Consider the following 23694-nt stretch of genomic DNA (forward strand, 5'->3'; position numbering starts at 1 on the left):
TCTTCCACCTCGACGAACGAGCTTCAACTCAATAGCTTCCGAGGACGGAATCTACATCAGGAAGGAGGGCATGTTAACCCTCACGGCTCACGGACACCCCATCACCTACGACGGACGTGTATTATGTATTTGGTAGAGTCAGGTATCGGCCTTGTCGGACCAATAGGAAAAGGGTAAGAGTGATCGCCGATGAGAGGCGCACTCTAACTAGGACATTCAAGGGATTAGCTGGCTAAGCATGGGTGCCCAAATGTGAATGGGGTGAGCTCATATAAAAGCCAACTAAACCTAAATTTCACTCATTCTCTCATTTGTGCAATAGAAGAGTGCTCTTGCTCCATCTCCATCTCCATCTTCTTCTTCTTCACCTCGTTGTGTGTGTGTGTGTATGTGAGAGAGAGAGAGAGAGAGAGAGAGAGAGAGAGAGAGAGAGAGAGAGGGAGAGTGTGTGTGCGATCGAGCATTACGAAGGCACGACGGCGGCGAAGCGGTTGAGCGCGGCACGACTGCAGCTTCTTCTTCATCGCGGCGAGGAATCCACCACGAAGGCTAGCGTAGAGCGGTGAGTGACACACCCTTTGCTCTCTTGAGCTTGCTAGTTTAGGCTTGTTGTGTGCTTAGAGCCATTTGTGGCTCGCACACGGTGTATCGGCAAGTCCTTTGCTTCGACAGTGCGTCAAGGAGCGCACACTTTCTCTCGATGCTAAGATTCTTTGCTCCTCAATGTTGCAATCCTCCAAGATTGCTACCTGGATTTGCCTTCAGATCCCGCCATGGCTTGAACCTCGATTCACCTATAGAGAACCGATTGTGCTCAAAATGCTTCCAAGCTCGAAGGGGAGCTGCACACGATTGGGTGGGAGGGGGAAGCCGATGGATCGGGGTCCAAGCTATGATACCACTTGTAGGGAGGAGATCCCCGTGCTTGTGTGTGCAGGAAGAGGGAAGGAGAAGATGAGAGGGGATAATGTTTTTTTTTTTTTGGTGGAGCTTTTGGTGAGAGTGATTTCTCTCACCACTCCTTATTGTTCACAATATCCAAGAATAGGGTTAGTAGAAGAGATGGGCGGTCGGTCAGTTGGCCTGAACCCCAACACCTCTAACATCTATCAAGGTTTGTTGGCAAAACTTTTCTTGGTTACTGGTGATTTAGAATGTGAAGCATCTCTCTATCTCTCTTTGTGTGGAAATGCAATAGCCATTAAGGCTCGATGATGTACCTCTCTCTCTAATGTGTGTGTGAAGTGGCCTTGCTTGCCTTACAAGCTTATTGGCATCGCAAAAGATGCTAGCATGGGTGAGGGAATTCGTGAAGAGATTGCTAGTCATGACTATTGGAGTAGGAGAAACATATCTATTTTGGTCGACATGAAAGCACATACAATGCGATGTTGTAGAGAGAAGCAAGAGGCAGTGAGTTCAAAGGGGGTAGAGGGTGAGTGAGCGTAGATAAGGGAAGGTAAGTAAGGGTAGACAAGGGAATCGAAATCTCTTAGCTCAATATTTTTTTTAATGATAGAGCAAGTAGCTTGCAATGTTCTAAGTATAGATCCCCTTGAAGGACTACGCAAAAGGGTGGATTATTTCTACAAAAGCTTTGAAGTTGTGAATGAACAAAGGTTAAGGATCATGCCAAGAGAAACATTGTTGAAGTGACCAAGGTGTTCAAAGAAGACATTAGACAAAAAAATTATAGTTAGTGCAAGAGAAAAAGGTTGTTATGTTTGGGAAAAGTTTTGTATAAAGCCAAAATTTTTTGATGGCCTCTTAACGGTGAATGTTATCTCTTGGCTAATTGTTGGACATGCACAACAAGGGTAGGACCAAGAATATATAGGCTTCTTCCCAAATGGATGCAAATCGAGGGCTTCTCTCTAGTTGAGTCATCAATGCCCTCATTTTGAAGGCATGTGCGTGAAGTGCTTCAATTGCATAACATGTCCAACAAGGGAAGGGTGATGATCAAGTTTAAAGGAGACAAAGCAGGGTTGCTTTCATATGCAACTACCTATATTTACATCTCAAAGGCACGTGGTGTTACACAAGTTGCTGCAAAGATATTATTAGTCAAGGATTATAAAAAAGATGTCATGCTCGGCAATGATTTGATTGAAATGTATGCCAAATGTGTTGTATTCACAAAAGCAAGCTTCTTATACGAGATCTTGTGTATCCATGAAAGCAAGATTATTGTGGAGATAACGTCGCTTGGAATTTGCTCATGGCTAGATGTGTCCAACAAGGGCAAGAAGCTCTTGTATTTTGCAATGTTTGCGGTTGGTTACATGAAAGTCTTATTCTTGATCTAATGTAATTGTGTCTCTAGCATTTTATCCTTCTTCATTCTCTATGGCTTATTTACAAGTATGATATTGACCATAATGTCTTAAATTGTTCTTGAAACCTAGTTGTCTTTCCATTCGTCTTATAGATTGCAGAGAAAAGACTTTATTTTTTGACGCTCACTAACACCCACTCTCAAAACATCAATTTGCTATCAAGTTGTAGTTTTTTGCTTTTATATTTTGCAAAATACTCACTTCCAACCCTAGAAACCTAGCTCATAACAATGGGAATCCCTGACGCAAATGGAAAGGAGGTCACATCTCTTCATGAGCCTTTGAATATGGGAGAATAACGGCACGTCCAATGCAACTCATCTAAGGATCATGTGTATGGCATGTTATGTTGACTTGTCAATCATCTGTTATGTGCACAAAGATGATTTATAACTCAACATGAGCAATCAATCAACCACTAAATCAATTATTTATCCATTGTTTTATGATGTCCGTGTTTACAAGGAAGAACAACATTTCCCAAAAGAGTCTACATCTAAGTGCCTTACTATGGTAAGAATCTTACCTCTTGCCTCCCTTTTCTCATATGGATGTGAAGATAGTTTTTTTCTAATGACATACACCATAATCCCCCAAACACAAACATTTATTGCTTACCTACACCATATTCTTTGTGAGTTGTAGGTTTAGAGAGATTCCAATACACTATGTATCTACATGCCACCTTGCTATAAGTTGCTAGCACTCTCTCTCTCTCTCTCTCTTTCCCCTATGTAGCATGATATAAAATAATTGTTTGATTTAATCACGATTTCTATTTTGTTAAGAGTCTTTTTGACATCTTCACCCCATAGCACTTACCGTGCACATTTACACCCCCCCCCCCCCCCCCCCCCCCCCCCCAAATTTTTGGAGGGTCGAGGATGCCTATCTTTTTGTGTGAATTTACCGATCTTCTCGGAATTTACACACGTGGTCCTTGTCCTCCCAACCGTCGATCCCAAGTGGTCCTCGTCCTCTCAACCGTCGATCCCAATGCGGAGCAAAAACTTGTAATATACACTTCGCGAAAATTAAGTCCTCTGGTATACAAACGGAGCCCTACATTTTAATGCTTCGTTGTTGTGCTTCATTCTGCTGTTACAATGGCGCCATCGCCAGCCGATACGTCTGCTGCATTGCGGAGTCTTCCGGAGAAGAAGGAATCTTTGCGCAAGGTCTTTAGCGATTTAGAAGAGCACAGGTCTCTCATAACTCGTTGTTCAGGAGGGTGGAAGGAGCTCGAAACGCACCTGTCAGAGATACACGATGCTTTAGAACAAAGATTTGCAGAGATTGTAGACAAGGAATCGAAGTTTGGAGCAAGAATGAAAGAATTGCAGGAAGCCTTGGATAAGCGAGAGAGCGTCATTGAGAGTAGAGAACAAGCCTCTCTTGTGCGTGTGCAGGAGCAGAAAGATGCAGCAATTGCCGCCATCCGCGAACAGAAGCGGAAATGGATTGAGGAGAGGCAACTTTTACAAAGTCAGAGCCCTGCCAAGCCTGACCCTGACTCTGGGGAGTCCAAGCCCAAGCAGAAGGATATCAAATTCCAGAAGGATGAAGCGGGTAAACCTAAGTCTGGGGGGAAAGAGAAGGATGATTTGACTGGAAATGTAAAAGAGTCTAGCCTCAAGAATAATCATGATCCAGGTGTCAAGAAAAGCTCTAAAGAAATTGCTTCAACCAAGAGCAACCAGAAGGAAGGCGCTAATTCTAAGCTAAAGAAGGGCAAAGACAACTCTAGCACCGTTTCTCAAAAGAAGGAAGAAGCTTCAAAGCTTGATGATGTGGTAGGTTCAGATGAAGGCTCCATCTCAAAGTCTGAGGAAGAAAAGGAAAGGAAGCCAGGCACAGTGGTTGCAACAGACAGCAAGCATGATAATGTTTCAGAAGAACAATCGGAAGAAGCAGTTGGTAAACAAGGTTCTGCAGAGGAGAATGTAGATGATGTAGAGGATTGTCCGGAAGCTATGGAGGTTGGTGATGACGATGCTGCCAAGTCTGGGGATGACGATGGTAGTGATGAAGAGGAAAAAGAAGGGAGCCATAAGAAGGTTGAAGATTCAGAGTCTGCAGTAAAAGTTCGACCAGAGTTGATATCGTTTTGTGAAAAAATGGATGGACCAGGGCTTCACTCATGTCTAAATTCGCAGAAAAAGTCTCTAAAATTTCTCCGCAAAGAATTGCCCATAGCTATGAAATGTGCCGCAAATCCCTCTCAGCTAGTGGTGCAGGTGGTCAAGGAGTACCTGTCTGGCTCTGACAGTGCTCAGGCTAGGACATTTGCAAGTCGCAGATCATGTCTTGCCTTGCTTGATTCTCTTGCATTTGTCTTAGATGGCGAGAGAAAAACTGGCAATGAAGTTTCAGATGAGGTCAAGGAAGAAGCTAAGAAGGTTGCAGACTTGTGGAAACCAAAGCTTAATCCAAAGGGAAGCGATCAGTCGGCACAGGTGGATACGCACAGTTTTCTTCTGCTTGTGGCAACATTTGGGCTGGCATCAAGTTTTAGTGAGAATGAGCTTTGTGATCTTGTGATCCCTATCGCCTTCCGCAGGCAAATAGCCAAACTCTTACGCAAACTAGGACTGGCTCATAAGGCTCCAGGTTTGTTTCAGAGGTTCTTTTCGCAGCTAATTTGTGGTTTCTTCTTCATCAGCAGCTGAAGTGGGATGTAGGTTATCATAGAACCTCCGTAAGTGTACATCAAGAGCTGCTGTGCTGTATTTTTGGAGATAGTTTTTTGGTTACTACTTTTTGCCATAGAAACAGTGAACCCCTATTCCGCGCCCTTGCCGTGCTTAGTATGCATTATCTTTTCCGCTGGTTGCTTATCTATCTTGATCATGTGGCCACTTTTCCTCTTGTCAGGTGCAGGCTGATCCAGTTGTATTGTCTATGTACCACTGCCCTGTGCGGCCTCATTTCACTTAACCAGTTCAGCCCTCCCAGGCTTGTGTTTCCATTCTTTTCATGATGCCTTTGTCCTCAAATCCACTTTGAGGGCTTGTGGATGTTTCGTGTCTGAGACCAAATTGATCGGTGGATAAGGGTTGGTACAGTTCACGCTAGGATAAAAGAGTACACACCTCACTTCATTTCTCCCATAAAACAACTTCAACACCCGCCCTCAAAGTTACCAACTTTGCATGTCCATATCCTATACCTTTACTGACATGGTAGAGTAGCCTGACTGTGGTGACTGAGGTTTTGTAACTCTCCAGGTGGTGATGGACAACAAAAACAGCAAATTCAGCTCTTGTAGTGGATAAGAAACCAAAAATTCAGCTTACAGATAATAGAGAGAATAAGGTAGGAGGATCCAGATAGAGATGGGATAGGGAGAGAGCGAGAGCCGGATCTCCTCCCCTACACTGCACTGGCCCCTCAATAGGCACCCCCTTTCAGTATTTATTTATTTAGTAAAAAATATGACGGTACGAAACTCTTGAGAGATGGCGCTGTACTTATGGGAGAGTAGATTGAGAGACTGTGTTAAAAGACCCTTTCAATTGGCTATTTGGTCCTTGAAATAGAGATGTGTGTGTGTTTTTAAACATAGCCAAAGTGCCAAATGTCTGCACTTTCCTCTTCTTATTGTGTTCGGCAGATGTGGACATGTGGCCTCCTGCTTGGCTACCGGAGTATGTGTGAGGAGGTGTCCTTGGCTGAAGATGACCATTATTGGCTGCAAATGGGTCGCCTAGTTCAATGTGTGGTCGCCTATACACTTGCCTTGCATGTGTGGCCACCTCCCATGAGTGTCCACCTGCCTTGCACGAGCCACCACCTGCCATGCATAAACTCCACTTGCCTTGCCTGGGTGCCAACAACCAAGCTTGAGCTCTAGTTAACTTGCACTTGCCATGTATGAACTCCAATTGCCTTGCATGTGTCATCACCTTGTCACCAAGTGTCCACCTTCCTGTCAAAGGTGGCAGCAGAAGATGCAGTGGGACAAGAACTGGCTTGTGATCTGACGGACACCTCGACTCCGATCTAGAACAGTTGCAATGCCACATACATGAACAAGGCATTTGTTTTGAAGAGAGATCATGTCACAAACTGCTGACACATTAGACATTATTATAAAATAATAAAGCAGGACCTCCCGCTCACACACACAGACACACACATAAAACGTAAAATTGATTACGCAGCTGGCTTTATGGATGCTCCTGCGTTTTACGCTGACACATTGTACGAACGCCTCGAATCGTGTTGACAATTGCTACCGTGGTAGCGTACGAATTTCTTGCTTTTGCGCTGGTAGATTTGGAACAAGAGCTTTTGGGCCATATGCTTTTAGAGTTTGATGCTTTTCATGTAAACTGGTTTTTAGGTCAAGGAAGTACCAAGCTTCCTCTGGCAGTTTTCCTAGGTGGAAGTGCAGAGCAAAGGGGTTCCGGCAGTGTGCTGAGTTGAAACAATATAAAGGAAGACCAAAGGGGCGCTAGTGCTCTCTTATGGTGGAACTTTGCCACTCCCCGTCTCGTGTATCGTACGCTCTCTTTTAGTTCAATTGTTATTTGAAGTTACTTTGTCTGTTCTTTACCATTGGCGCGTGGTGCCTTCGCGTTACAGTGTATGAGAGCTCCAGTTGTGTGCTTTTCTCAAAGCATACCGGTTCTACAAAGAACAGAGAGAGCACCATGGCATTCATGGATTCGGCGGAGTACTCGCAGTTTCTCCTCCACGAACTTTGCGACATTCTTTCACGGCATTCATAGGAGAATCTCCCGATGCTACAGGGTTTCCAACAGATTTTGAACTACATGTTATCCCCTCTGATGCCCCAGGTGGTACCTCCTCCGACATCAAGAGCTTTCCTTTCATCAGTTTGTAGCTGACTATTGCATGGTCCCTAAGCTCTTGCATTGTAAATACTTGCTTGAGGCTTGGACAATTTTTGGTTGCTTGGTTGTATCAATTCTCTGAGCTCATGGCCTAAACCTTTTGGTGTCGGAGGAGGAACCACCTGGGAGAATTGATACTTGAAATTTGTGCAGGCTGCATTTGGTTGTATCAATTCTCTGAGCTCATGGCCCGGACCCTTTTAGGTTATTTGCGGGGGGAGTGATGAGGTAGTCGTCGAGTAGCTTCACACCGTAGACTATTTGTCTCGGGGGAGTGCTTTGTAACGTGCATATGTGAGCATTTGTGTTGCATTGTGATGTGCCAACCACCGAATATTGCTAATTGGGTGAGATTGCCTCGGTATATAATTTTAGTGCATCAAGACACCTGTACAAGATCAACGCGGTGTGTGTGATGGCTAATTTTGCTACGCTGGAATATCAAGAGCTCCGATCTGGAGTGAGAACACTGATTGCCCCTTGGAATGACCCTCAGAAATTTTTGAACTAACTTGCGTTGTTTTGCAGATATACAGTAATCGCGGACAATTACTCTTCTCTCAAGAAGGGGGGATGTCACAAACTGCTGACGTCAAGCCACTCAAGACCCAGCCGATTAGAGCTTCTCGAGATTAACCCTAGCCGACTTGCAGATCCCATGTCGAGGGGCCTAATCCCTAAGAGAAGCAATAGAAGAAGAAGAAGTCTTACCAATTTACAAATTCTCACTGAGCAAGGTGATTTTTAAAAGAACTTCCTACCAACTTGTGGGACCCCATTCGATGGGGCCCTAGTGACATTAGAATTTATTGCAAAATAAAGTAGGATCCCCCCCCCCCCCCCCCCCCCCCCCCAACACACACACACACAAAACGTAAAATTGATGATACAACTGGCTGTACGGATGCTCCCGCGTTTTACTCTGACAGGCTGTACGGATGCTGCAAATCGCACTGACAACTGCTGATGTGTATTTTGTGCTTTTGCGTTTGCAGATTTGGAGCAGTAGCTTTGGGCCAAATGCTTTTAGAGACAGCGTGTTGACGTGGTAGCTGCACTGATGTCCACGATTTGTGTTGTGGACCGTGGACGTGGCAGTTGTACGGATTTTGCGATGCAAACTTTTGGGACAAGATGCTTTTGACTTGAAGCTTTAGACTGTAAACTGCTTTTCAGCCTAGGGCCTTTAAACATGGGCCAGGCTCAGTCTTTGGCATGTCTCCTCGTGGGAGTGCAGAGGACAAAGTATCGGCGTGTACTGAGTTGCTGCAATATAAAGAAATACCGAAAGGTTTGGGGCTAAGCTCTCTTGGGGTGAAACTCTGCCACTCCTTGTCTTGTGTGTCGTGCATCTCTTTCAATTCAATTGTTATTTGAAGTGCTTAAAGTTGTTCAATCTGTTCTTTTTCGTTGGCACGTGGTGCCCATCCCGTTGCAGGAGCCTACATGGCCATGAAACCAAGCCAAAAACCCGAGCTAAACATGGCTAAACACAACCCAACATGAGAAGATAACCTCATATTGGCCGAGCACAACCATAAAACAACCCTCGCTCCCTAACAAGACCAACTATACGAATCCAGAGAGATGCCTGAACTCTAACATCACCTCTCAACTCCTAAAAAGAAAGACGGACAAGGAAGCTGAGTGAGCATTATGTAACTGTAAAGAGAGGGTTTTGTGGATGAGGGTATCTCCTATAGAACTTTGAGGTCGAATAATATAAGGCGTCGTAGTATCATCCTAGTATCGAGGCCGAAAAAAACTTATTTTTCCTCTGTTGGAGCCTTAGCACACTATTGGAAGGCTCGGCAACGCCTAGTCAACCTCACCACACCTTTACGGGCATGGCCCCCCGCCCCCCCCCCCCCCCCCCCCCCCCCCCCCCCCCCCCCCCCCCCCCTACCCCCCTTCGATTGGCTGGCCTTATCACCCTCAGGCCACTAACAGTTAACTAAACACTGGTATTGCCATCTTCGTCAAGCTTGCCTTTGCCTCTGTCCTCTTGCAAACTCGTGCATTTGCTTTTGGCTTCACAATCTCGAGCCAAACAAAGCGACCGCTTTCTTGAGAGCTTTATCCGCGCATAGGTTGCTAACTGGGTGTTGTACGGTCCACTTTCCATGGCCATTCGTTGGTGTTGGTCATTGTCGTCTCTGGCGCTTGAGCAAAGGGGGGGCCATGTTGTAGGTACGAGATCTGGAGATTTGAGTTGTCCTTCTCTCATTCCAAAAAGCCTCAAAGTTTCAAACAATCCAAGCCGCTCCAAAACTTTCCAAAGACCTAGGGCATCTTGACTGCTCAAGGCCACGGTTGAGGCCCCTTCCAATAGGCTTCCAATCTCTCAATCAAAAGCACAACAACGTTTCAAAACGTTGGTAGCAAAGGAAGTGAAGATGTCACGTGACACATCCCAACCCTATGTGTCCGTGGACAAGCTACACCACAACAGGGTTCGGTCAGTCAAGTCAGTTTAGATTAGTAGTGATCTGGCACTTTTGTGAGTCTATTCGTAGACCGTGCATGCCTAGTCACTTAGCTTAGATGCATATCCTCCGGTTGCACATAGCATGATCATCGGAATTCCCATCAGAATCCATCAGATTCAGTCAGGGGATTTTTCTAGTGCATTTAGCCTATTTTTCCTATTTTTGGGTTATTTTCACTTCTTATTTTTAAGTGACTTTCCAACAAAAGTAGGTAGGGCAATTTTGCTAAGTTAATATATAAGCAAACCCAAGTTAGCACTTTCTGGCAGAAGAGGCAGCAGGAGCTTCCTGCTCAACAGGCAACTTCTCAGCAGTACCCCCCCTCAGCATTAGATCCATTGCCACCCTCTCCCATCCCTTGGCGTTTTCCCTTCATAGCAGATCCATCGCCATCCACTTTCCTTGGCGTTTTTGGCCCGGCAAGCAGCCCCAACCACTAGCGTTTTTGGTAGCTAGCAAACCAGCAAAGGCCAGCGTTTTTGGATAGCAATCATCAGCAAGTTCAGCGTTTTACATCAGCAAAATCAGCAGAGCATCCCTGCTTGCAAGGATTTACTAACGCTAGGCTACTGCAGCAGATCAGCCATCTTCAGCATTGGAATACACCTGCTGCTGCAGCGTTTTTCAGCAGGGAATAGACCTTCAAGACCAGCGTTTTTCAGCCTTCCAGCAACAGTAGAAAACGCAGCCCAAAAGGTACAGATCCTCAGCATGATCCCCGAATGAGCTAGTCATTTTCAGCCACCAAGACAACCCCGAATTTCAGCCAATAGAAGATCCCAGATTTCAGCCATCAAGTCGTCGTCATCATCACCGTCGTCGTCGTCGGCATAGTCCCATTGCATCAGTCCATTGCATACGCATTGTACACCTTTGTGCAATCAAAGTAGACCACTCTCGCCGACGAGAGTGGGGCCTTCGGAGGAGGGTTTTACAACCTCTCGGTGTCGTATCTCTTCTCTCTCCTTCTCTCAGTCTCATTCACTTACACACACAATATCCACTCACTTTGTTCGTGATCATAGCACTCTCTACAAGACGGAAGACTCTCTCCTTCCCTAAGAACTAAAAGGAACCTTGAGCAATAAAGATCACTAATCTTGAGAAAATACAACATTCATTCCGCTGCACCTTACATTGGTATCAGAGCTTTGGAAGTGTTCTGCATTACTCAAGGAAAGAACCACAAGAATTTTTTTGCGTGTTGCAATCGCACGAACCTAAGTTCGCTTGGGCGTGTTGATTCCTAGTCGTGTTTTGTTGAAGAGTGATAGGAATCCCAAGAAAGAAGGGCTTGTCCAGCCTCCCCCTGTGTCTCTTTTCACTCATTGAGAGCGGACCGTGCACTTAGCGGTCGGCCAATCGATGTGAGGTGGGAAAAAGCAACCTTGGTGTGAGCGCAAGGCTGCCAGGGGGTGCGCCCGCAGAAAAGAGTAGAACTCGGGTGAAGAGAAGATCCTTCTCAAGGCGATTTGCAATCGAAAGAAAACCTCAAGAATCTCAAGAACCCAAGATTCTCACGAATCAAGGACCTCAAGAACCTCAAGACCCTCAAGAACCCAAGTTCCTCGCGAGCTTAAGACCCAAAGATCATAGTGTATGGTCGTCACCTGAAGCGGAATGGATACTTCGCATACAGGTGATGAGCATGAGAGAGGCGACGAAGACTCGTCCCCACCCGGAGATGATTTCTTCAACCCTCCCCCTTCGCCATCTACGCCACCAAGTGCACCAGACCCTATGGAGGCAATGGTCAAGCAGATGATGGCCATGATGGATAGATAGGAAGACAAGCGCCTTGCTTTAGAACGCGAGCGCGACGCAAGAAAAGAAAGAAAAGAACCAAGGAAGGAGGAAGCAGCAGCAAGAAACGCGGCATTGAAGGCCGATTGTGCCGCTCATAGATTGGCTTTGGAGGCCGAGCGTGAAGCTCGACGAGAGCTACGCACTCAATAATTGCTTGCCCAAGTCCTAGCCTCGAAGACTGATCCACCCAAAGATTGTGGGAGTTCGTCAAGTGGCGCAAGCCACGACGCGGATTCGAATCATCTAGTCACAGAAAAGTTGACTTTCAGTAAGTATGACGGTAAGATGGATGCTACAGTTATTCATTCTTGGTTGTATCAATTTAATGCTTATTTTGCGACAACTAAGAAGACAGAAAATAGCAAAGTTTTGACGGCAGCTATGTACCTTGCTGGTGATGCCATTAATTGGTACCAGGCATGGCAAGAGGCACAGCTAGCCGCGCACCTAGAGGCAGCCGATGATTTCACGCCCCTCTTTTAGTTGGGCTGATTTCCAAGACAAGCTCAAGGCGCGGTTTATGCCACCTTAGTACCTTGCACGATTGAAGGACGATTGGCGAGCTCTCAAGCAAAACGGTATGCCGGTTATGTCTTTCTCTAATCGTGTTTTGCAGCTCGGCACTCAATTACGCAAATCGGATGCGAAGTGCAAGGAGACATTTCTTTACGGATTGGACGAGTATATCAAGTATGATGTCGAGGTACTCGATCCAATCGATCTCAACAAAGCGGTAGCAATTGCTCTCGCCCACGAGATGAAGCACAACAAGGGAAAGCCTAAGGAGAACAAGACTTCCACAAGTACCTCGCAGACTTCTCAGAACGGTAAGAACAGTAAGAATGATACCTCTTCTAACCAATCTTGCAACTGTCTCTCATCAAAGAATTCTTCCAATGAATCTAAGGGTAAGGCTAACACAATTGCTAAACCTAAGCTTACTCCAGATAAAAAGGTAGCACAAGGAATTGTAGGAGGATACATCACGTCGGAAGAACAAAGCACTTATTCTAAGGAAGGTCGTTGTTTTCATTGTCACATTAAGGGTCGCATAAAAAGGACATGTCCTAAGCTTGACTCGAATGAATCTAAAGAACCCACAGCACCCACTACATCTGTCAATGCAATGAATGATAACACGATTGTGCCCAAAGTTTCTCAGGACTCTCCCATTGATGATTCTCTCATTAAATGTTATGGTTGTACCTCGGGGCACCGTTTTGTCATATTGTTTGACCCAGGTAGTATGCATGATGTGATCAGTTCCTCTCTTGTTGAGAGAGCTCGCCTCGAAGTTAGTCCGAGATCTCCTATCGAGGTCTCTGGCTTTCGTCTTGGTATGGACGCTCTCATCACAGAGGAGTGCCTTGATGTGTTGTTTGCAGTTCAACAGACTGCCTTCACTAGAAGATTTGTTGTTTCTCCTCTCTCAGGATGTGATATGATTATGGGCATCGATGGTTTCGTGATAATGACGCTCATGAAATTTTCGGCTAACACTATAACTCTCAATGCTGACAGTGATTCTCCTATTGTCATTCATGGAGAGGACATTGCTCCTTCTCCATCTCTCATTGCTACTATGCAGGACAAGGTTGAAAGGATTCGGGATAAGGAGATTCTCTCAATCTCTTTTTCTCCAAAGCATGACACACACAGGATTTGCATGATTATGAGAAGCATGATGATTTGGATGACAATGACAAGCGTGATGATTTGCATGATCAAGATGTGATTTCTCACAAGCATGATGAATTGCATGAAGATGATGTGGTTGTTCACAAGCTTGATGTATTAGTGGATGCTTTTCCTAGCGAAGCTAACGTCGTTGTAGATTTGATCAATCACCAAGAATCGATCTTGGCTTTCGAGTCGAGGTCCACAGATTCCCCACAAGAAGATTCGATAGATCCCGAAGAAGCGATCTTGGCTCTCGAGCCTTGGTCCAAGGACCATCACAGGAAGTATCATGTGTTCGCATGATTGATACGCACGCATTGTCCAAGTGTTTCATTCGTGAAGGTTTCTTGTATTTTAGTCAGCATCGTTATGTGATCCCTTTTGCTAGGCATAACGTATTGTATGTTGAGCACGTTTCTCTCATGGATGAGCACGAATGTATGCAGATTGTTGATGAAAAGCTGAAAAGTTTGTATGTAAGGAAGTCACATTCCATGTCTCTTCCTTGGCATGACACAGTTTCCGAAAGAGCACATGATAGTATGAGCACCAAGCATGGGCATTTCCATTGTGATTTGCCACAGTTGATTGATTTCCATCAAACAGAAACGATTCGACCTCATTGTCTGCATGTGTTTGATGAACGGGTTGTCACTCCGTCTATTTGTTCATCTACATTGCATACACAGTCTTTAGAGAAGACGAGATTTTTTTCCTTCACTTTACATGGAATGTGTATGTTCATGGTTATGTGTTGGAGATGGTTTCAGGAATTTTCAGCCATAGAGATTCTTGAAGAAGAAGGAAACACGACTCTAGACGAAGTTGAAGCATCGAAGGAACCATAGGAGACTTTGTGTCGCTCTCGGCGCGGCCCAAAGAAGCAAGCGTTGCAGACCTTTATGAAGTTCAAGTACCGCACAACCCACACAGCAGAGTGGGCCGACGAAGAGTCCCTTCTAGGATTCCGGATGCTGTTGGCGATCTCCCTCGACGCCATACAGTTCGGTACCAGTACCTCACTTTGAAAAGGAGGGATGTCACGTGACACATCCCAACCCTATGTGTCCGTGGACAAGCTACCCACAACAGGGTTCAGTAAGTCAAGTCAGTTTAGATTAGTAGTGATCTGGCACTTTTGTGAGTCTATTCGTAGACTGTGCATGCGCAGTCACTTAGCTTAGATGCATATCCTCCGGTTGCACACAGCATGATCATCGGAATTCCCATCAGAATCCATCAGATTCAGTCAGGGGAATTTTCTAGTGCATTTAGCCTATTTTCCCTATTTTTGGTTATTTTCACTTATTATTTTTAAGTGACTTTCCAACATAAGTAGGTAGGGCAATTTTGCTAAGTTAATATATAAGCAAACCCAAGTTAGCACTTTCTGGCAGAAGAGGCAGCAGGAGCTTCCCGCTCAACAGGCAACTTCTCAGCAGTACCCCCCCTCAGCATTAGATCCATCGCCACCCTCTCCCATCCCTTGGCGTTTTCCCTTCATAGCAGATCCATCGCCATCCACTTTCCTTGGTGTTTTTGCCCCGGCAAGCAGCCCCAACCACTAGCGTTTTTGGTCGCTAGCAAACCAGCAAAGGCCAGCGTTTTTGGATAGCAATCATCAGCAAGTTCAGCGTTTTACATCAGCAATATCAGCAGAGCATCCCCGCTTGCAAGGATTTACTAACGCTAGGCTACTGGAACAGATCAGCCATTTTCAGCATTGAATACACCTGCTGCTGCAGCGTTTTTCAGCAGGGAATAGACCTTCAAGACCAGCGTTTTTCAGCCTTCCAGCAACAGTAGAAAACGCAGCCCAAAAGGTACAGATCCTCAGCGTTTTACCCTCAGCATGACCCCCGAATGAACCAGTCATTTTCAGCCATGAAAACAGCAAGAAAACAGTCATTTTCAGCCACCAAGACAACCCCGAATTTCAGCCAATAGAAGATCCCAGATTTCAGCCATCAAGTCGTCGTCGTCATCACCGTCGTCGTCGTCGGCATAGTCCCATTGCATCAGTCCATTGCATACGCATTGTACACCTTTGTGCAATCAAAGTAGACCACTCTCGCCGACGAGAGTGGGGCCTTCGGAGGAGGGTTTTACAACCTCTCGGTGTCGTATCTCTTCTCTCTCCTTCTCTCAGTCTCATTCACTTACACGCACAATATCCACTCACTTTGTTTGTGATCATAGCACTCTCTACAAGACGGAAGGCTCTCTCCTTCCCTAAGAACTAAAAGGAACCTTGAGCAATAAAGATCACTAATCTTGAGAAAATACAACATTCATTCCGTTGCACCTTACAAAAGAGGACCTTACCGAAATGGGGCATCTCAAGATGTCGTTGCCAAGAGCGTAGATCAAACACTCGCAATGCTGGCTCCCGTGACCCTGCGTTTCAAATAGCATATCAAAACGCTCAAAGACCAAGTAGTCCTTTGCATGCAATGTTTCAAAACGTTGGTGTTTGTCACGAGGACGTGGCAGTTATTAACCATGTCACAGAGATGTGGCAACTGCTAACCTTGGTTGTTGGTTTCTTTCCAATGGGGTTTATTTTATTTGTTTTGAGACCCTCTTTTTGAAGTAGCAAACGGTCGGACATTGTATGGCCAATGTGAATGGTTGATTCACCCGCAGACGGGAAGTGGTCGGCACTGGAATTCGTATGGTAAGAGGATGTCCAGGCTCAGAGCAAGATCATATAGGTCTCCCCGTCGCACTTAGCAAGTTGGTGGATACTAGGAAGTGAACTCAATTAAGGAGTAAAGTCAAGGTGGGACTACCAACAAAAAGTATCCGACAGTTGGGCCACATTGCATTTTTGGATGCGGTCCCAATGAGGATAGATGGTCAGAAGACCAGTGGGAGCCCAACGGAAGCATCTCCTAAAATTTAGGGAACTACTATTTTGGGCCGTGAAATGTGTTCGCGTCATTACCTCCGGTATGACTAGGGGAACATTTTATAACTCTGCCGTGAAGTCAATTGGGCAACCGGTCAAGATATTTTTAAGCGGCGAACCCGAAACGGGAAAATGCTTGAAAATGCGCCAAGTGTCACATTTTCGTGAACTTTCCTCTTGCAGAAAAATGGGCGCTGATTTTTATGCTGGGAGAGGCCTCATTTCAGCTTTTGTCACAGGTTAAGAGCTATGGAGTGCTTCCTTTCCCTCTCATGTACAATGTGGTGCTAGGAGTGATGCCCTGCACACTACACACTACTCTCTCTCTCCCCTACGTGCAGTTACGTGATGCCCCACAAGAGGGCTCCTCATTTGACTGATGTACAATTGTGTGGGTTCATGCTTTTATGCTGAGGCAAGAGCCGTTTTTCAGCCATACGGATGCACGGACCATTGGGAATCGTGCCCCACTGGCAGAGGACAGTTAGGGGACTGTTTGGGGCTGAAAACAGGGCAAAAACCAGTAAATACAGCGTGCTGAATTTACTGTTTTTGGACAGGAATCAGAGGGTATACGCCAGTGCAAGCGAGTTCTAGCAGGGGAATTGGTTTCGCGCAAGTTTTGGGGCTGTTATGTTGCCGAAATTTGGCCAAATCAAATGGTATCTAGGTGGATACACGTGAAGAATTCCCAGGACCTTACCTTGTAATTTACCCTCCTAAAGAATAAAGAAATACCGAAATGGGCGCCAATTTTGGGGCCTACAGGTTGTCGGCGTCTGCTCGGAGCATTCTAGCTTCCGAGCCGTGTGTGTATTCAAGTGTTAACTCCCATCGCAGGTTCTCTTTGCAAAGTGCTCTCTGTGTGTGTGTTTAACGTAAAGAATTTCGGGTGAAAGCCAACGCCTACCGCCGTACGGGCCGGTTTCATGGTTCCATTGCCGGGATATCAATCACTTTTTCCTCAAAGAGTGAGCCTGGATTGTTCAGGGTAAAGACACACAGTGCAAGAATACGGGGATTACACTATGACCGACAAGGGGAAGGGAATTATGGAAGAGGGTTCCTCTCCAAAGGACAGGCAGGAGATTCCTATGGTTTTTGAGATTGGCGAGAGCTCACGGCCACGTCAGTCTGTACCTCGTGTCAACGTGAATGTCCCTCTAGTAGTAGGGGGCTTTATGACAGGGCAACTTGAGGATGATGCGTTTAAGACTCGGTTAGTTGCCGCGGTGAATGTCTTTTCGTAGCTGGTGCAGAATCCGAGGTTTATGGAATTCTTGCAAGCGCCACCAGTGCAACATCAAAATAGGCAACCTACGCCGCGTACGGAGCTTGTTGAAGCTCAAGCCCAGGTACTTCATGAGGCGCAGGAGGAAAGGGAACACTCGCATGTTGCGGAGTCGGGGGCTCCAAAGCAGGTTCCTCCCGTGCTTGAACAGGTGGCTAGAAGGCCTATTCCACAGGTTATGCCAGTTCAGCCCGCCACCTTTCAGAGCCAGCATGTTGTCTTGAATGGATAGGGAGCTGGATACCAGGCTATGCACTCAGTTTTTCCACCACCCACGGTACATCCTGGGTATTTCGGGGGTGGATCAGTGTTCCAAAGTATGGCTGGTTATGCTTCTGGAAGTCAGCCGTACATGCCAGGAACAGTGTTCGGGGGTATGCAAGGCATCATGCCAAACCCCATGTATGGTAATATCGGCATGCAGCAAGGTTTCCACGGCAACCAGGGCCAGTTTGGGGTGCCACAGGGTCATTTTGGCATGGCTGGTTTTTCTGGACAGCAGCCAGATATCGCACCTCTGACGCAATATGTGAACGGCCAAGGCGTGCCGATCATGCCTAGTACAATGCCCATGTTGCAGACCATTCCGTATGACAACTTGGGGGCACTAGAGAAGCCGAAGGCTTACAAAGAAGGTGGTGCAGCAGTAAAGTTCAATACCTTCAGTGGTTTCGAGGACAAGACAAAGGCACTCACTTTCCTCCAGCAGTTTGATACAGCTTATGCGGGAGGGAATTTTACAGAGGCCTCGAAGGTCAGGAAAGCTGCCACTTTCTTAAAGGACAATGCGCTTACATGGTGGACGACATTGTTAATGCAAGGACAGGCACCCGCCACTTGGGTTTACTTCAAGCAAATGTTTGCATCTGCTTGGCTATCAAATGAATTTGAAGCCGATGTCCTGACAGATTGGCACCAGCTTACGGCAGCTTCGTGCAAGAGCTTGCTGGAGTACAATAGGAGGTTTTGTAAAGCATTACTCAGTGACCTCCTACAGATTTGTGCCATTGACAGAGCAGATAGAGAAGTATTGTTGTGGGCTGCCTAAAGGGCTTCGCGATTACTGTACAAAGAACAGAGTGGCTACTCTTACTCAGCTTATGGAAGTTGCGAACACTGGTCTTGCCTTGTTGAAAGGAGAAGACAGTGGATTTCCGAGCAGTGATAAAGGAGGGCAGCAAAAGAAAAATTCAGCGAAGAAGCCCTTTGTGAAAACGGCTCCTGATGCGTCATAGGGGTCAGAACAGGCCACCAAAGACAAGGATTCAGTTGGGACTTCTGGAGCGCAGGCAAAGAAACAGAAAAGGAAGCCTTTTGTGCGCAAGTCGCTCGAGGAAAAGAAGGTCCTAATGGCTGAAAACAAATGCTTTATATGCGAGCAGCCTGGTCATATTTCTATCAATTGTCCACAAAGGAAAAGGCCAGCTGACTCAGAGGATAAAGAAGACCAGAAAGGCAAGAAGCCAAAACCCACGACAGGTTTAGTGCCAGACATGGTGGGTGACAGGCCCAGCACAGATGCCAGTGAGTTATGCAGGGCATGGGGTAAAGTTAGAGATCAGACGGCACTCATCTTCTTTGATCCAGGTGCCAAAGCCAACTTTATCTCACCAGAGTTAGCTATGAAGCTGGGCATCAGAGCTGAAGAGATGGGGTACACAGCAGAGGTAGGGTTGGCATGTCCTGGCCACTCAGAGTGTGTTACTCCCATCATTGGAAAACTGCGTCTGCATATTGAGTCGTATGTGGACACTGAAGAGTTTTACATCATGCCGCTGGAAGGTTGTGACGCCTTGTTGGGGATCCCGTGGATGTTCCGAGTGCATGGAGTCTTGGATGCCTACAACAAAAAGATCACTGTACAACATAGGGGCAAAACTCACATCTTGGATGTAAAGCTTAAAGGAGAGTCAGTCCCTATTGTATCTGCTTCTGCTATCACTTCTGTAATAAAGAATCATCTTTCTATGTACTTGATTTTTGCACGTGATGTCTCAGATAGGGATCAGTCAAATTTATCTGTGTTAGATAAAGAAAGGTCAGCATTTTGGCAGAAGTTTAGTGACTGTTTTTCTGATTCATTACCGTCGCAATTGCCGCCAGAGAGACCTGAGGACCATCGGATAGATTTGGTGCCAGGGTGTAGCCCATCAAATAGACCTCCCTACAGGGTTAGTGCGGCGCAGCAGAAAGAGATTATGGGCTAGGTTGAGGAGTTATTAGAGAAGGGGCTGATTCAGCCTAGTTCTTCACCCTTTTGCTCCCCAGTGCTCCTAGTGCAGAAGAAGGATGGCTCATGGCGCATGTGTATTGATTACCGTGCGTTGAATAAGAATACCATCAAGAATAGGTTTCCTATTCCTCGCATTGATGATATTCTCGATCGTTTAGAGGGTGCTGCAATTTTCAGCAGGATAGACCTTAAGAGTGGTTACCATCAGATTCGTATAAGCCCAGAGGATGTGCACAAGACTGCGTTTAGAACGACATTTGGTCTTTATGAGTTTCTAGTGATGCCGTTTGGGCTAACAAATGCTCCTGCCACGTTCAACAGAATGATGGACCGGATTTTCCGCTCGCATCAACAGTTTGTTGGAACATTCTTCGATGACATGATTGTGTATTCGAAGAATGAAGAGGAGCATAGGCGTCACTTGACCATTGTGTTCGAAGAGCTGCGCAGTCACAGGTTACTTGTCAATCCTAAGAAAAGTGAATTCTTCCTCGAAGAGATCCACTTTCTGGGCCACACAGTCTCAAAGGATGGTGTTAAAATGGATCCCGCAAAGGTCGAAGCTATCAAGACATGGCCAGACTTGAAGACTGTGCACGATGTCAGAAGCTTCTTGGGATTGTGTTCCTACTATAGAAGGTTTATCAGAAATTTTGCAGAGATAGCATCGCCTCTTCACGCATTGCAAAAGAAAGAGGTCACTTTCAGATGGACCCAAAAAGAGATTTCAGCTTTTAGTCTCTTAAAGGAAAAGTTGACTTCAGATCCAGTTATTGTTTTGCCAGATCTTAGGAAGTCATTTGTGGTCCAGTGTGACGCGTGTGGCAGTAGCATCGGAGCAGTGCTAATGCAAGATGGACGGGTAGTAGCCTATGAAAGCCGAATTTTGCAAGGGCCAGAGAGGACTATGCAAGTCTATGAGAAAGAGCTCTTGGCCGTGATTCATGCGCTTTCTAGCTGGAAGCACTACCTCTTAGGTGCTGATTTTGTTGTCCAAACAGATCATCAGACCTTGCGATACTTCTTGACACAGTCAAAGTTATCCGAAAAGCATATGCGATGGGCAAACATTCTTTCCATGTTCCACTTCCAGATTATGCATGTGGAAGGCAAGAAGAATGTTGTTGTTGATGCGTTATCAAGAAAGCCACAAATTTCAGCTGTGTCAATTCCTTATCATCATGAGTTAGATGACATGAAGGAACAATATACTGTTGATGAAGATTTTGCAAGGATCTTTGAACAGTTACAAGAGGGGCAACATCACGAGCACTACCTCCTCAGAGATGGTTTTATGATGATGCATGGCAGACTTTGTGTCACTAGGCCACTGCGACATAAGGTCATGGAAGAGAGTCATGTCCCACCGTATGCAGGGCATCGTGGCATAGATGCAACAGTTAAAGCGGTAGAGACGTTCTTCTATTGGCCTACCTTGAGGAGAGATGTGGATGCCTTTGTGCGAGCATGCATAGTTTGCCAAAAGGTCAAGTTTGACAGGCAAAAGGCACCAGGGTTGTTACAACCACTGCCGATTCCGGATAAGCCATGGGAAAGCATTGCTATGGACTTTATCTTTGATCTTCCAAGGACGCCAACAGGGAATGATGGTATATGGACCATTATCTGCAGGTTCAGCAATCAAGCCCATTTTATCCCTGTCAGGAAGAAGATAAAATCTGATCAGATGGCATGCTTGTTCATGTGCAATGTGTTTAAGTACCATGGTATGCCACAATCGATTATCAGTGATTGTGATCCTCGCATGACCAGTTTGTTCTGGAGAGGATTGTTTGAGAACATGGGTACTACGCTCAAGTTCTCGTCTTCGTTTCATCCACAAACTGATGGACAGTCAGAAGAGGCCAATTCTACTGTCTTAGATCTGCTGAAATGCTATGTGTCAGATAATAAAGGCAAGTGGGAACAATATTTGTCTATGCTTGAGTATGCGTACAATAATACGGTGCATTCATCTACTGGCAAAGCACCTTTTGAAATTGTTGAAGGCGGCAAAAAGGTTCCTGCCATTTTGCACACAAAGGACAAGATCTTTGAGGCAGATTGATATGTTGAGAACATGGATGAGATGTATAAGAAGATTAAGGTTGCCTTGGAGAAGACTCAGGCAAAACAGAAAAAGGCTGCTGATCGTCACCGTCGTGAATTGTTACTATCACCTGGTGATTGGGTTCTCTTAAGGTTCGAAAAGGCAAGGTTAAAGAAGATGAAGGGCAAGGAACAGTTGTTTCCTAAGCTCAGCATGCGTTACTATGGGCCTTTTCAAGTGCTTGACAAGATCAGCGATGTGGCGTACAGGCTGAAATTGCCTGATACGTGGAAGATTCATAATGCGTTTCACGTGAGTCTTCTAAGACCCTTCGTGGGTGATGTGCCAGAAGATATGCCAGTTGAGGATCAGCCAGAAGTTGAGGAACTTGATGAGATCCTGGTACCTGAACAAGTTTTGGCACATAAGGACAGAAAAGTTAAAGGACAAGTTGCAAGACGTTATTTGGTGAAGTTCAAGAACTATCCACCTATGGATGCAAAGTGGATGGAAGAGCATGAACTGTCAGAGTCACCAAATGTATTGCAGCTCTACCTTGAAGCCTTTGGGTTACAACCTACTTATGCCCCAACCCAACGTGTGCAAAGGAGGGGTAATGATAGAGCTAGTACATCAAATGTACATATGAATTCAGTGCCATAGATAGAAATGGCAAAAGTATGAAGGCCTCATTAAGTCATTTGTATCTATGTATGTTACGACCTTTCTTGCGGATACATGCGATGATAAAAGAGTGTTGATAGCACAAGATCATCAGTGGCGTGTATTTATGGAATGCAATCGAGGACGTTTGCGATTTCAAGAGGGGGGTATGTCACGAGGACGTGGCAGTTATTAACCATGTCACAGAGATGTGGCAACTGCTAACCTTGGTTGTTGGTTTCTTTCCAATGGGGTTTATTTTATTTGTTTTGAGACCCTCTTTCTGAAGTAGCAAACGGTCGGACATTGTATGGCCAATGTGAACGGTTGATTCACCCGCAGACGGGAAGTGGTCGGCACTGGAATTCGTATGGTAACAGGATGTCTAGGCTCAGAGCAAGATCATATAGGTCCCCCCGTCGCACTTAGCAAGTTGGTGGATACTAGGAAGTGAACTCAATTAAGGAGTAAAGTCAAGGTGGGACTACCAACAAAAAGTATCCGACAGTTGGGCCACATTGCATTTTTGGATGCGGTCCCAATGAGGATAGATGGTCAGAAGACCAGTGGGAGCCCAACGGAAGCATCTCCTAAAATTTAGGGAACTGCTATTTTGGGCCGTGAAATGTGTTCGCGTCATTACCTCCGGTATGACTAGGGGAACATTTTATAACTCTGCCGTGAAGTCAATTGGGCAACCGGTCAGGATATTTTTAAGCGGCGAACCCGAAACGGGAAAATGCTTGAAAATGCGCCAAGTGTCACATTTTCATGAACTTTCCTCTTGCAGAAAAATGGACGCTGATTTTTATGCTGGGAGAGGCCTCATTTCAGCTTTTGTCACAGGTTAAGAGCTATGGAGTGCTTCCTTTCCCTCTCATGTACAGTGTGGTGCTAGGAGTGATGCCCTGCACACTACACATTGCTCTCTCTCTCCCCTACGTGCAGTTACGTGATGCCCCACAAGAGGGCTCCTCATTTAACTGATGTACAGTTGTGTTGGTTCATGCTTTTATGCTGAGGCAAGAGCCTCCTTGAGCAGGAACGGGGGTAGCTAACTGCTGCTCCAAAGCAGGCACTGGTGAGGGTCATAACCTCACCGTACAGGTGCAAAATCAGCGCTGTGTATGCGCTGTAAATTCACTGTTTTTCAGCCATACAGACGCACGGACCATTGGGAATCGTGCCCCACTGGCAGAGGACAGTTAGGGGATTGTTTGGGACTGAAAACAGGGCAAAAACCAGTAAATACAGCGTGCTGAATTTACTGTTTTTGGACAGGAATCAGAGGGTATACGCCAGTGCAAGCGAGTTCTAGCAGGGGAATTGGTTTCGCGCAAGTTTTGGGGCTGTTATGTTGCCGAAATTTGGCC

General features: G+C 45.8%; 1 protein-coding gene across 1 annotated transcript in view; it reads left to right on the plus strand.

Annotated features, from left to right (window-relative positions):
• The first annotated feature begins 3385 nt into the window (after positions 1–3385).
• The window catches only part of LOC147453713 (uncharacterized), a 64615-nt gene continuing 44306 nt past the window's right edge, over positions 3386–23694 (plus strand). The window contains exon 1 of the mRNA XM_086515816.1: positions 3386–4949. Within this exon, the coding sequence (XP_086371942.1) occupies positions 3446–4949 (1504 nt within the window). The 5' untranslated portion in view covers positions 3386–3445. The remainder of the gene's footprint in view (positions 4950–23694) is intronic.

This window comes from Adiantum capillus-veneris, chromosome 7 (assembly GCF_014529385.1).
Source record: "Adiantum capillus-veneris isolate H3 chromosome 7, ASM1452938v2, whole genome shotgun sequence".
NCBI lineage: Eukaryota > Viridiplantae > Streptophyta > Polypodiopsida > Polypodiales > Pteridaceae > Adiantum > Adiantum capillus-veneris.